General features: G+C 43.3%; 2 protein-coding genes across 2 annotated transcripts in view; both read left to right on the top strand.

Annotated features, from left to right (window-relative positions):
* The first annotated feature begins 10 nt into the window (after positions 1-10).
* GatA (glutamyl-tRNA(Gln) amidotransferase subunit A, mitochondrial) lies at positions 11-1,906 on the top strand. The gene is made up of 2 exons (XM_014357667.2): positions 11-781; positions 869-1,906. Exons 1-2 carry the CDS (start codon positions 244-246, stop codon positions 1,897-1,899), a joined length of 1,569 nt encoding a protein of 522 aa, XP_014213153.2. The 5' UTR covers positions 11-243; the 3' UTR covers positions 1,900-1,906.
* Positions 1,907-2,500: 594 nt separating this feature from the next.
* Positions 2,501-15,452, top strand: part of Liprin-gamma (liprin protein kazrin) — a 95,720-nt gene continuing 82,768 nt past the window's right edge. The window contains exons 1-2 of the mRNA XM_089590536.1: positions 2,501-2,892; positions 6,890-7,452. The gene's annotated coding sequence lies outside the window, so the exon portion shown is untranslated. The remainder of the gene's footprint in view (positions 2,893-6,889; positions 7,453-15,452) is intronic.

Genomic DNA, 15,452 nt, shown 5'->3' with positions numbered 1-15,452 from the left:
CTCCGTTTTGTTGTTTGTAAACAATGCCAGAGCAGGTGTTTTTGTTCAGTTCAGTTGTTCACTAGTTGAATTATACACAGGACTGTTGAGATTTCTTAGTCAACTTATAGAAGTGGTTAATATGTCTGATTCTGAGTGATATGACGAGATTGCGTTTCAAGATTATCGATAAAACCCGATAGGTTAGCTACTCTTGCTGGTGGGGCTATGTTTTTTGTCAAATAATAAATAAATAAACATACAATGAACAACGTCCTGACGTTGCCCATGAGGACAGTTGGTCAGAAAATAGCAGCTGGAGAAATTCGACCCTCCGAACTGGCCAAAGCGGCATTGAAAGTGACTTTGGTGACAAAGCCTTTGAACGCCTTCGTGACCGTGACCGCGAAGCTCGCCGAGCAACAGGCCTTAGAATCTGACGAGAGGCAGAGGAAAAATGGGCTTCTGGGCAGCCTCGACGGTGTTCCCATTGCTGTCAAGGATAATTTTTGTGTTGCTGATCAACCGACGACCTGTGCATCTTTGATGCTGGCTAACTTTGTGCCTGGCTATGATGCTACTGTTTACAAAAAGCTAAAGGCGTCTGGTGCGGTGCTCATTGGGAAAACTAACTTGGATCAATTTGCCATGGGTTCTGGTACCGTGGATTCTTACTTTGGACCTTCTAAAAATCTTTGGGGGTCGGAAGTCATGAAAAACTACGATTTTGATGATTATTTTCATAACACAGAAATTTACTGCACAGAAGCACTATCCAAGACTGACAACTGGAATATAGCTGGTAAATCTATATCAATATGACAGATTATGCTCGCAGCTTTTGAATATATATTGAATAATTCGATCAATTTATATTTTTTTTCTTTAGGTGGCAGTAGTGGTGGTTCAGCAATTGCTGTTTCTACAGGTTCTTGCTTTGCAGCCCTTGGTTCGGACTCTGGTGGTTCCACTCGTAATCCAGCCTCTTACTGTGGACTAGTTGGTTTGAAACCCACGTATGGATTGGTCTCTAGAAATGGTCTTATACCTCTAGTCAATTCGTTGGATGTTCCTGGTATTCTTACAAGAACAGTAGACGATGCTGTTATAATGCTCAATACCCTTGCTGGTCCGGATCCACTCGATTCTACGACTCTGAAAAAACCCTTTACACCATTTGAGCTTCCATCACCATTGGATATTAGTGGACTCAGAATAGGTGTTCCCAAAGAATATAAAAGTTCGTCCTTAACAGAAGAAATGAGCTCCAACTGGGCTGAAGTAAGTCAACTGCTGGAGGAGGCTGGAGCTAGAATACTACCAGTTTCTTTGCCCCACACAGAGTATTCCATTGTTTGCTACTCTGTCTTAAACCAATGTGAAGTTGCTAGCAACATGGCACGATACGACGGACTAGAGTACGGCCACAGAGCATACGAGAACACTTCTGTGGAAGAGCTCTATGCCAAAACAAGGAGTGAAGGCTTTAACGACGTCGTTCGCAGTCGAATACTTGCCGGCAATTATTTCCTACTGGCAGAAAATTACGAAGATTACTTTGTTCGCGCTATGAAAGTTAGATCACTGATAGCTCAAGATTTTGAAAAAGTCTGGCAGTCAGGGGTAGATTTGTTACTAACGCCAACGACGCTCAGTGACGCACCGACTTACCGTGATTTCATAAGCGAGGACAACCAGACACAGTGCTCTGTTCAAGACTTTTGCACTCAGCCAGCTAACATGGCCGGCATACCAGCTGTCAGCATACCAATAAAACTGTCAAGGAGAGGACTGCCTCTGTCCCTGCAGTTAATGGCTCCAAAGCTGTGCGAAGAGAGATTATTGGGTGTTGCAAAATGGATCGAAGACGTGGTTAAGTTCCCCAGACTAGTCATCAAAGAAGAAAGCCTGAGAGACTAAAGGTTGTTTTTTTTTTTTTCTTTTTGTTTATTTCATTGTATACTTCTGACGACCGCTGTAAATAAATATTTCGTTGATTTGTTAACAAAACAACGTCTTACTCTCTTTACAATGAGATATTAAAAATATTTCTTATAATGTATTGCTTGAGAGATTTCCGTAAAGCTTTCATTTCCCGCCCCAAGTCCCCAAGACGCAAAACCTGCTCCCAGTGTTCCAATGAAAAAAAAGTGCCCTGCAAAAAACAGCTTCCAAAACACACCGTAGATAGATATCGGACAAGTAAAAAGCTCTTATAAGGAAATAGCAAAACAAAAGATTATGCCCATCCGCATCGCAAGCTTGAAGCATAAGAGTATATCCGAGGGGGTGCTTGCACTTTACGCTTGAAACTCGATCGGTCGGCGTTCAAAGGGGGTTGAAGCTGCTACGAGGGGGTGGGGTGCATTGTACGCGAATGACTAAACTTAGACACTGGTGCTTCCGTTAGTGCCATGCGCGCGCCGTCAATGGCGCTGCCGCCGCATCTGGAAAAAGCTCGCCCCCATCAGCTCTTGCCGTGACATCTGTCTTGCCAGTCGACGAGCGAGCGAGCCCTCGAGCGTGTGTGACGGTCTTCCTTTTCCTTTGCGTCACATTCGTCAGTACCTATAGGTATATTATTTATACACGGTATACCTCTCGGTTTCGGCTGTGCTGTGTGTTCTATTTATATATGTTCGCATGGACGGGATCCAGTTGTTGTTTTTTCTTTTTAACACGCGGTGTGTTGGTACACGAGTATGTAAAAGAAACGCTTGAGTTTTCTTGGTTGTGAGGATACAGAAGAATCAAGCGAAGGTGACGGATGTGTGGTTGTTTTTTTTTTTTCATTCCGAAGGGGCAGCTACTGGTATAGTATAAATATTGCCGACGGTGGAATACACGGTCGAGAGGGGGGTTGGTGGTGCGGTCAGCCCTGGATTTCCGCGACTGCTCCATTATTAGTTACAGGTGAGATTCTTTCGTGTATTATACGTTTCACGTATACGTTCGTCATTCGAGAAAAAAACACGAGCAAAGGCAAGGTAGATTCGTCCTGGAGCTTGGGGGGGGTGGGTTTGATCTAGCCTAGAGGGGAGGGGGTGAATTTGCTGTTTTGGTGGTGTACGCAATACTTGCACGTATATGTAAGTATAGGCTGTACGAACGGTAAAATAGGAGCGCGCTGATTCCAAAGGGGATACTTCCATACCTATATACATATATATACCTCTTCGGAAGAGGGTGCGTTTTTGTTTCGTGCTCGTGTGTACATGATGAGAGTGTACGCGATGATGAGTCACTGGTACAGGAGTGCTGATGTTATATATACATGCCTTGAGGGGAGGCGCGACGACTCGCGCCAATATTCTATACAAATATCTTCGTTTTCCGTTGTTCTTAACAATTAATGATTTTATGCGTGTACGTGGTTGTTGAGGTTTTTTTTTTTATCGCATTACTTTTATTTTTTTCGAGAGTTTTTTTTTAATTTTACGCAATCTAGCCGAGAACTTGAAAGCGCTTGTATGTCAATAGTATAATGATAGTGACTCTGGAGCAAATATATCCAACCGTTATCTGCGCCGTAAATAACATCTCAACTATTTTATCAGCGAACGGTGTATTATACATGTATGTGTGTAGTCCATCGATTTAGACTAATGGGAGGAAAGAAAAAAACTTTCTCACAGTTAACGAGACTTCCGTTGAACTTTTAAACGTGCCTGCAGTTATCGGTGAACCAAGATTTTTACATTTTTCGGAGCTCGGTGCAGTGTATTCTTATGAATTCCGTCACTAATAAATAATTGGTTTGAAATTGTTTCCACCCAAAGGGTACTTTTTTAAAATTTCTCACTCTTGATGGTTACTGCGATGTAGAATTCATCGTTTCAATGCACATGTACACTACGAAATGTGTTGTCATTGATTACCAAAAAAATTACCATCTCCCTCGCTCTCCAGTTTTTCCGCAATAATAAATTTCGTCCACTGCACATGATGAATCATCCACATCCCCCATCACCGAGTGCAGAAACCCCCCCCCCTCCCCGTACCTTTCCTGGAATCAAAAGGAAGCCCGTGGCGGGAACCTCTTCCCCCTTCGTGCCATACGTGTACACGGTAGCTTTCCCAGATCTGCCCCTTTGTGCTTATATACATCCAAGAATCCCCACGTACACGAGTGTGTCGCGGAAAAGTCTCTCGTTTCATCAGGCTCTTTATGTGTATATATATATACATACCCCGGCAAAACGTCTCCTTTTCTGTATACGGCAACCTCATCGGCACATCAGCACACACACACACACACATCAAGGTGGGCGCTAACCGTCTATATATCCCACACTCATCTTTTCCCCAAACGATATTTGATACGTCGGCACGTTCACAATGGCCAAAGTCCATCTGCGGGTTTTTGTATGTATGTGTGTGTATATAATATTTATATTAATATGTAACTGCACGGGTGTACTGGATTACAAACTTTTTTTTCTCCCTCGGTTGTATCAATGTACATATACATGTATACTTGTAGGTAATTTTGCCCTATGTACGTGCGCGTGCGACCGCGGATCGTTGACATGCGACGCGGTGACGTTTTCGCGGCTTATTTTTTACGTTACTAGCGTTTCGGCTTCTTTTTGCTTATATGCTTGCATCAGCTTTTTGTGGGGAGTTGAAAAAGGCAGGTATCACGTTTTAACGGATTGACTTTCTTTTTTTTTTTTCATTTCTACTCAAATGTGACAGAGTTACTTTATCAATATTAATTGAAAAGTGTGTTGGGACAAAAATGACGAAATCCCGGAAAAATCATGAGTTGAGACATTATTTCCACAACGTTGTTTTTATCGATCTTAGTAAAACCCGAAACATTCGATCATTTTAGAACTTACGAGTAAAGTTAAACATTGGCCTTTTTGACCCCGTCAATTTCTTCCCAAGCGAATATTGTTATCAAACGTTGAACCAAATTAGAACGAAACTAACAGGAACATAAATTCATGAAAAAAAAAAAAAAATTTCAATCTCTTCTCAATTTACACTTTTTCAAATTGACAATTAAGAGGCCAAACTCTATTAGCCGTACCAGTTTATAACCACTATCGCACAGGCCTTTGTTATAATTTTTGTTATTTTGAAAGGTATGTATATACTAGAGCACAACCCTGTTGACTAATGCGTTAAATCTTACTTGAACATCAATTTGTAATTTTTTATTATTATTTTTTAAAATTTTTCTTATTAAATATTAAACCGAGACAGGCAACAACAGCAACAACAAGATAGGACCTCGTATAACAGAGTATCTCCATCTACTCCCCTGCGAGCGAGGCAAACACCTAAAGTTCCGTGTTGGCTCGAAAATTGTGAAAACGCAAACTTCCAGGGATCAGGTGTATGTATAACGGGTAAACATATAGACCATACCTATACACACACGCACATGAGGAAACAAGCAGCCCCTTCGTGCAAATGCATGGACCCACACAAGTACGCTGCATTAAAAGCGAACAAGGGTTGAAGGGTAGGCGGTGTGGGGGGGTAGTAGGTATATGCTCTGTAAGCTTCTCGACTCGTTATAGCAGCCGGGCCATTTACCGTATACACCTTGTATATATATACGTATACACTCCACCCGAACCACGTTAACGTGCACACGCACTCGCGAGTTTTCAACTTTAAAAAAAGTACTAGTCGGGGGTTGGGTAAAAATAACCTATTCTGCTTTTCTCTCGTTAATACGTGTATACACGCAGGTATTCTCGGAGTACAAGTATAGAGTAGGGAAGAGCTGATAAGTACACGCAGAGGCTCCTCGTCGCGCTTCGTATGGGTACACCCCATAAGTACAGCATAGGGCTTGCGGCTATCGTTGAGCTCAAACAAGTCGACATATATTATATACGAGCGTGTATGAAAAGAAGAAGAAACACCGGAGAGCCCAAAGAAAAGGGTTGCGCTCTCTATTGCGTTTATGGGCATCATGTACACGCTAGACGGAAAACGCAAGCTTTTCTCTCTCTCTCCTCGTTTTTCGCGTGTTAGTCCCAACAGCGTCTGCACGGGAGTATGTATACATATATAATATACCTACCTGTGCACATAAAGCGGCTTCTCCTCCTCGTTGTGTTTTTTTTTTCCCCCCTTTTCTTTCAGGGCTACGGCTTATTTTTTCCGTTTCTTGTCATTTCAGCAAATTATGCTCGGCCGAGCGTTTCTCTCTTTGTGCGCTACACTCCCGTCGAAACAGTATATTATTTGCTACTTGCATTTTTCGGAGGATGAAAAAAAAAAAAAAAAAAAAGAAATTTCCCGCCACGGACTACTACTATAGCTCGAAATTTTTAATTAACTTCTACGCGTATACTTACTATACCGCCACATTCAAGAAACGAAACGCTTTGTTTCCCGTTTGGGCCGTTATCACGCGGTGCACTTTGAAAAAAAAAAAAAAAAAAAAAAAAAAAAAAAAAAAAAATAATAATTTAGATAAGGTGCGATACACACGGACAAAAAGTGCATAACGTCGCTCCGAGACGCGGCTCAAGGTAATCTTCGTAGTGGAGAGCGCAATTGAAACTGAAAAGAAATTCATTGCTCGCGCGCTGCACGGTGCATCACCATCTTTGTATACACACCGGGTACAAAGCTCTCTTTAGTGTTCTTGCTCCTCTGTGACTCTGCTTCAATTATTATTATCTCCCCCTATTTTTTTTTTTTTTTTTTTTTTTTTTTCACACAATGAATGTTCCGGTTCGAATGTCTTTTAAGTGCCGACATTCCGTTATATACAAATATTTGACAATTGAGGCATTTGGCTGACTCCGTTGTACACACAGCGTGTAATACGTATGAGATTTATTTTCTCCCATTTATTAAAATTAGGCCCAGACTAGCGCCCATATAAATAACGTACACGTCATTAATCCAAAACTCTCTCTCGATTATGTGATTTCAGGTGGAAGAGCTGTTGGGGAACGACAATAGCGGCTAAAGTTTCGACTCGTTTCTCGCTCGCACCGCGTACCAAATACGTTGTATTAATTATCGTTCGCGTTAGCGATTACATAATTTCTCTCTCTTTATAGCAAAAGAGCAGGTGCGCTGCAAGTAGACGCGGTTCGATTGGAGTGCGCGGGCGGTGCAGTGTATAATTTATGTTACGTGCACGTATGGTATATACTTATAGAGCGGGATCGGTGATGGTTCCCGAGTGAAATCGAGCCGCGCTCGCGGCTGTTGGCCTGGCAACCCCTGAAACACCGGCTTCTTGCTTTTCTCGCTCGTCCCTCTAATCGCGGGGTATTATATATATACACCGTGCACCACCGGAGTTTCGCAGTAGTGCGTTTTCCTGTTGTACACGTATCGGTATAACGCCGACGTTGCCGTTATAAGGTATACTGTGCGGAGTGACGGGAGCAAGGGTGTCTGGTCTCTCTCTGCATACAACTACATTGTACGTCGCGACCTGCTCACTACCTGCATACACCGCGACACGGACCTTCATGAAGTAGTCAGGTGAGAAAATCGATTTTTTTTACTTTTACCATTTCTTTATCTCTGTATGCGTACTATAATATACATATGTACATACTGCCCTTATCGATTTATCACTCTTTGCTCGGCTTACACGTGTATGTTCATCTTGTAATCTCTGCCTGCGGTTAGAGCTGCACACGCGTGTGTATATAAATATAATACACGAGTGACTCCCCTTAAAGCGAGGCCTTGCGAGCGCTTTGCATCAAATCGGCTAAATCGCGTGTAGCGCGAAAAGGGGCAAACGAAAAATTAAACTCTGTTTCATACTTTCGAGCTATACGTATATATTTACTTAGCAAGCTCAGCAGAGCGAAAACGGAAAAGTAAGTGAGTATGAGCTATACCGCGCGTACCTACACGTATAGGTATATTGTATAATCCGTTCAAAAGTTTAAGTTTTCTCGGTATATACTCTCCCCAGCAACGTTAATGAGCAATTAACCGGTGTGTCGGAACAGCAAAAATTTTTCACGATTTTATAATTACAACCGCGAGGTAATAGCCAGTTTATATATATATATATATGTATAGAGGTGCAGGACCAGGGATTAATTGTATTATACGCGTATAGTAGCTGATGCTTGGAGGAGCGGTAAGCGAAACTTATTTGTACATCTACATCGTACAGGTATATACATACTTATACGGGGACATAAATATACGAGCGAGCGCTGCAAAAGAAAAGAAAATAATAAGCCGTTACTACCGCTAGCCGCGTCCATACATGATATTCGTGCAGTATATAATATTATACGAGTATCGTCTTTCTCAATTCTACACAGCGAGCACCTCTTGCCTTTTTTTCTGCGACTAATCGTGCGGTGTGTGATATATACATCCGATTCTTTTATCCCTATATAATGTATTTGAATAACTTTTAAACAGCGCACAATCTCTTTTTTTTTTGCGTGTACAGTAAAAGTAAAGCGATATCCTTGATTCCATTCATCCTCACGAGTCCGATGAAAAAAATAAACGAGATATCACCCACACACGTGCTCATCTCGGAACTGGTCTTATACAGCACATAAATGTATGCTAGTGTTTGCCACACGTGTTGAACATAAGCGTCCTCGCGCAAAGTCGCAAACGGCCCCAATCCGTTCGTCACGACGGAAGAGAGAAAAAAAAAAAAAAAAAAAAAAAAAAAAACAAGAACCGACCAACACTTACAGTGTACACGTGTACCCGGGAATTCATGTGCGAGCGACGCTAATATTGTACGTATATCCTTAGATACACGTATACATAACACGCGAGGGGCTCTTTCTCCCCGCCTTCCCTCCCATTACCGCGCTCATCGTCACAATAAAATGTACGTGTCTCATCTGCCCATATTATGCCGGCTCCGATGACAAAATGTGGGTCCGGTTGGACGTGTATACACACGGGAGATTTAGTCGAGCGCGGCCCGCGCGTCATGTTGGACGTTGGCCATCGGAGATTGCCGATCAAGCGCTAAAACCGGGTGTCCTTTATCAACATTGAACGTACTCTGGGAGAGTTGCAGCGGAGGAGGAGATGCGGATAATCAGGGCGGTCGCGAGATCGAAACTCGTCCTCTTGGCTAATTGGGTGAAGCTCGGTGTGTTGGGATCGGTACTGAGGATCGGTAAGTTACTATAGCTTTGCCGATACATCTGCATCCATATACTATAATATATATACATTCGACGGAGGATGTTACACGCGGATTACAATATTAAGTAATTTACTCGCCGCGATTTGGCGGTCGATTGCGCCGCGTCAGCTTTTATATAGTATATTTTGCAACGTGTGCGTGTTTATACGCTTATCGGTCCTACGCACATGGACTTGGATGACTGGTTTTCGTACAATGTTTGAGAGGTATATGACAGTTTGCTTTATTTGTGAAACTATACAGCTTGTTGGTGAAAATGAGATACATCTTATACTATTCATGTTTTAGGAAAAGAATAGAAAATTAAAAATGTGTATCAAAATGTTTAGTTGTTCTCTGTCTCATTGTTTTTAGGGTGTACAAATCTCAAAACTGCTAAGCTTCCCCCTTCAGCTTTCCATCATTTCCCAAAGAACCATCTGCCCTAAAATTTAAATATAACAATTTAACTTTGTGATTGCCATTCGGAGCGTCAACAAAGTTACCGTCACGTGCGCCTCTAATCCCCGGGTATGAAATTACTTCGAGTGGCTGCAAGTAGAGGTATACAAGTTGAATGTGAACGGCAAACAAAAAACAACCATTATTCTTCGGGTTGTAACAGAATCCCGCGTCGGAGCCTAGCAGACGTGTGTGTATAGGGGCACGAAACAATGATCGGCAATCGGTCTCCGACGCAGGCCGCGCAGCGGAAAATCAATGTCACTCGTGACTGGAGTAGGTACCGGAAAAAAGAGTTAACGGCGTCAGAAGCTCGTGTGACATGTGCGCGCTCGCGCGTATAGATCTGGGTCGACTCGCTGCACTTCTGTATATGTTGTAATAGGCCCGGGTTTGTGTATTACCTACTTCCGGTTCACTTTTTTTTTTTTGGAAGCCGATCTGTGTAAAAATGGCTACTGTTTGCGTTCAACCGATCGCGGGTGTTCAAATTTAGTTGTCGAATATTCTAGCGGCGAGACCACAGTCTGTGAGGCAGTCGTGCATAAAACTCTTCGTTTACGCGTAAATTCACGAGTGGCCATTGTTCGAGGGGTCATTGGTGTAGGGGGAGGTTCAATGGTCATCGTAACGAAATTCGTAGGATTTTTATGGATGGGAAACGTACAAGTGTAGACCCGAAGGAGAGAGGGAGAGTTGAAAACGAATCGAAACGATTCCACTCGATTAAATCGTTTTTTTTTTTTTTTTTTTCATCAAGAGACATGTAGGATATATAAATTCGATCGTCGCGCACTGATTGACGCTCATTGCGACGCGCAACGCTTTTCATTACACGGACTCTATACGTCTACGTGGCATTCATTTTTAGGATCAATTGAATGATGATTCCGTTTGTCAAATCAAGCGCGTCTCTTTCTCCCATCCCTCCATCAACTCTCGACGAAATGAATTACCGTTTCGAGAAACAAATCCACTTCGACTCTGACGCGCGTAACGAATTTCGACAAAATTTTATCGTTAAAAATGAGGAAAAAAAAAAAAAAAAGTACAGGTCTCTTGAACATAAAAATTATGCATGCAGCACGAGACAAATTTTATACATGCAATGCCTGCTTTAACTCTGGTGTAAGCATATTATATACTTTTTGCAACTCTCCAGTCTTTGTCGCCTTTCCGACCTCCTTTGGAAGTTGCAACGCAGGAACGATGAGGGAGACGCCAGTGCGAGAAAAGTTTTTACACGAGTCGCGGGTGACGAGAGACACACCACCGCGCGGCCTTGACCGTCCCTGGCGATACAAAGAGATAAATAACTGCTCTTCCCTTTCCCATTTTCCGCACTTTGAAGTTTTACTTTTCGCGAGTTGCAGTGAGTCTAAAGGGAATCTTTGTTTGACCAACGAATGTACTATACGTTACGGAAAGTTAAATCTATAAGTATACCTACGAGTTCTCAAGCCAGGAAATCTCTTTTACAAGCTAATCGTCCACGAAGCATCGGATGCGGGCCAGAGGGGTGAGAAAAAAAAAAAAAAAAAAAAAATTACTTCGGAACAACAATCGCGATTCCTATCACATGCAAAACCCGTTTCTCTCTTTCCCAAATCACCGGAATGACCGAACCGATTAACATACTGCGATGTAGTAAACGCATACACTGCACCGATGAGAAAAACCATAAGCGCACGAAAGATAGCCCTTATCGCGCGCTACGTATAACGCAAAGAGAGAGGGGGGGGGGGCTCGTGACGTAACGCGCAACAAGTGCTTATGGGGCATGATCGTTTCTCCTTGGCTGCTCCCTGCACCTACGTATTATACATGTGTACACACTTATCATACAGTCAACATGGCCCGCAAGCAGGGCTCAAATTACCGGCAACGAGCCGCTTCCGGCTCTCTCTATCTTTTTTTCTACACTACGTGTACTGCCTTTCTCTTTCTCTGTCGCGCGATTGCGACGTTTCCTGTTGTTTTTTTTTTTTTTTTTTTTTTCTCATCCTCGCGAACTTGGTGCCTGAAACGTGTTTGTTCGAGGTGGTACATATGGACGTGTCCTTTTCATAATAATTATGTTTTCTCTTTTCGATGCACCACTACTGATCATTCACGAGGAAATGTAATAATATATTCCATCGAACGTTTCGACGCTTCAATAGCCATTGAAAGTGCATTTATCAATCCCGTCGTTTATTCTCCCTTTCTCTCGCTGCGCGACTCTCGATAGACCCCTTCTTTTCCTCCAATTTCGAGGCAATGGAAAGTATTTCTCCCCCCCCCCCACTGGACTGTCAATTAAAACGAAGAGGGGATCGATAATTTTCTTCATTAAAACTCTTTGCCGGGTCCGCCCACTCGCAGGGAGTCGTCGGCGCAGGAAACTTTTCGTCGCGCGCTCTTTGATGAAAAATCGCCCTGTACTTGAACCCTTTGAGTATGTTTATACATATAATTTTAAAAGAAGAGTTTCACGCCGCTCGAACGCAAGTTTATACCTTTTTTTTTTTTTTTTTTTTTTTTTTCGTCCAAGTAAGTACACCGCTTCTTCCACCAAACTTTGAAAATAAATGGCTCAAATCGTCCCGCCTTGCGTTGGGTATGGAACAAAACCCCGAAACGAGGGGGATTGAATTTTAGCCGGCCTATTTTCTTGCACGGCGGGCGTCCATCGTTAATTTAATTACGCTCGGAGCTCCTGAATGGACAGCGGCTATAAGGGTGAGTTCCGCGGAAATTTGACGAGCCCTCGGGGCGATTTCTGCCGCAGTGGGCGCGTGCATGTGTATAATATACGATGGAGGGTCGATGGACTCCCTTTTCCCTCTCTGCAACTTTGGCGTTTTTGCATTTTTTTTTTTTCTTTTTTATTTCGTATCGCGGTAGGCTCCACAGATCGGTGCGTTTTTGCACATTTCGCGCAACAACGATGCACCTCCATCATCGTCGAACCCGAGCTGTACAACCATTGAAAAACACTTTGCGCTCCCCTCCTCTGTTTTTCAATTTCATTCCCCCCTCCCCCCCAGTTTTGCGGCGCTTTGAAATTCCGCACTGTATACATACGTGCCTTTTTTCGCCCCCTCCTCGTGCGGGCGGGCGGCCTTTAATCAAAAAACCTTGTCATCCATTCGCCATTGTCCCTCGGTCTAGACGCGCTTTAATAATTTTACATTAATTTAGGATACTCCCCCCTCCCGGCTGTCATACAACGCGGGCACTCTTTATCGCTCCCTCGGAGGAATTTATTTATGGGCGCAGGGGAGGCCGAAAGTGCCCGCTGCTGCACATACGCGCCGTATGTCAAAAAAAAAAAAAAAACAAAATTGAACGTATAAAGCTGCCTTTTCATTTTATCGTTTGGATGTGAGGGCGGTTAATGAAAAATTTAACAATAATCGTACAACCGTGCAGAGTTTCGATTTGACAAATCTTGGGTGAAATTGATGGGTTTCTATAGACAATGGTTCGTGAGTTGAGAAAGACTGGCACTACTATCCATTCACTTGGATGAAAAAAGAAGAAGACCCGGGGAGGAAAATTCAATCGTTACCTGTGGTGTACGTCTACACACGCGCGGACGGTATATAAGTGTGCGTGTACAGGATACGCCGGTCGTGAAGTAAGAAAAGTTTTTCTCCTCCCCTCCCCCCCCACCGCGCGTCTTTCTTACTTTTTTTCTGCAAACGCGGCACTCCTTAATTGACACGTATTGAGCGCTTTGCCGCCTCCCCGCAAACTACACGGGACAAGTATTCCACGGCAAAGGAAAGAAGCACAGCGTGCTCGTCCAACTTATATAACGTTTTATCGGCGTTTCCGTCAGTCGCAAGTTTGAGGAGCTTTTTTTTTATTCCTCGAGAGATGGGGGGGGGGGATAAAATTGAGATGTTTCTTTTTGCGCTCACTAGAGCTGTTTGACGTGTCCTGTGAGCACATTTTTGCAAAATTACACGTCTTGATGCGCCTCAAATGGGAGACGAGCAAAAAGGGTTAAAACGCTTGGAAGTATGGTTAATAGACGGTGCGGCGTTGGCGTATAAAAGAAAAGTCGACAAAGTAAGCATGTATAGTTATTTGTATCTTCGCACCGCAACTATTGGTCGCAAACCCGCGTAAAAGTACAGAGAGTTATTCGAGGAAGGGCAGGGGGAGGCATCTGTTCACGTGAACGGTGTGGTGCTGTAGTTTGTGGGCAAAGTTTGCTCAAGTAATTGCCCGGCGATTGTTTGGTGGGTACACAGGAAGGACTGGTGTGGCCCGATATCGCGGATCCGAAAATCCGGAGATTGGAATTACGTCGACGTGTCGCAGCCAAGGATTAAAGGTAACCGGCATGAAAGTTAACGCAGGCCGATGTAAATTTACCAAAAAGTACGATGCTCGAGCCCCTGGTTGTGGAAGAAACGGTGGGCCGCGAGACTTTTGGGGGTGTGCAAGCTCCCTCTGTAAAAAAAAGTATGAAAAAGGTAAAGAAAATAGCACAGGTGCAGGTAGAGTCCAGAGAGCCTCCATAGATCTTTTCTCTCGATTATCAAGAGTCGCGATGATTCTGGTTCGATCTTGGCTCCAGCGGAGAACAAAAAGCTCTACGGATCGTCTCTCTTTCACTCGTGAAAGAAGTTGGGGGGGGGGGAGAGAAAAAATGGGACGAGGCCCAGTTCTTTTTCCTCCCACAGCGTGTGTGTGTGTGTGTATCGTCAGCGCCTCCTCGTCCAACTCAATTTCACCCCTGGAATTGAAAATCCCTCGGGTCCCACCCCCCCCCCCCTCCGAACGCTCGATTGCAATCGTAAAAAGCAATTAATTCCAACCTGCCTCTCCTGTCTCGGGCGCTCTACCGTTGCTCTTTTCAGGAAAACCAACGACCGCCGTGCTTCTTCTTCGCGCGCTTCTCTCACCCTCGATACGTTATTTCACCTGAACGCGCCCGGGTTACATATACTATATGTATAATGTATCATGCGTGTGGAGTTGAGCAGTAGCAGATGCAGAGTGACGATTTTTCTGCTCCAGCCCGAACTCGTTCGAGCGAATGGGGGCATCGGTCGAGTACTCTTCGACCTATACCTGTATACACACACATGTTTATCAATCTCGTGCGCTTGATGGCTCGATTTTCATTTGGACACTCGAAATTTAATATTTTAGTTGGAGTCGGGCTACTTGCCGATTGATCGATACGGATGCTCGTAATATTTTTTTGGGGGCGGGTGGAGGGGTTTCACTTGGAAAAACCCAGCTAGTGATATTTTTTTCAGTGTGGTCTTTTAACATTCATTTAATTGGGCATTTTCGATGAATTTTGATTGGTACGCTTGGTTTGGCGATTAATTCGAGTAAATTGAACGTCTGTGGAATATCGTATGGCGTATCGCGTCATACGGATCGTTGATTCATGTAAATGTAAATACACATGCGACAGTCAGCATCGTGGGGTGTACGATTATTGTTATTCATTATGCGCAATGTCAAAAATATATAATTTCAAATAGATGAAAGTGAAAAAAAATAAAAAACTTTGGCTTACTTCATTTTTATCCTACGTAGGATTTTATTCGTAACTTATGTTGATCGTTCTAATCAGTATACTTATAGAAAAAAAAACCTTCGTACTTAATTGAAGCAAAAATGAAAATGAGAAAAATATCAGCCAGTGAAAAAATGAGTGGTCACAATTGCTTCTACACTCGCTCCGCGTAGGACATGTACTTGCAGAAGAAACGGTAGAGATTGACAGAATAGGGACGGATTAATACATGTCTCACGTGCGAAGTCTTTATGAGGAGCATCGGACCACTTGAGACTTCAATCGTTAAATGTGCCTTATATACTAATTAAACCCATTTTTCGCCGCTTGCGGGAAAATTGTCCGCTCATTGATGGAAACAAA

This window comes from Copidosoma floridanum, unplaced genomic scaffold (assembly GCF_036245765.1).
Source record: "Copidosoma floridanum isolate Cflo_tuat_1 unplaced genomic scaffold, Cflo_Japanese_pri ptg000001l, whole genome shotgun sequence".
NCBI lineage: Eukaryota > Metazoa > Arthropoda > Insecta > Hymenoptera > Encyrtidae > Copidosoma > Copidosoma floridanum.
Note: the sequence above shows the minus strand (reverse complement) of the source record. Positions and strands in the feature narration are given on the sequence as shown.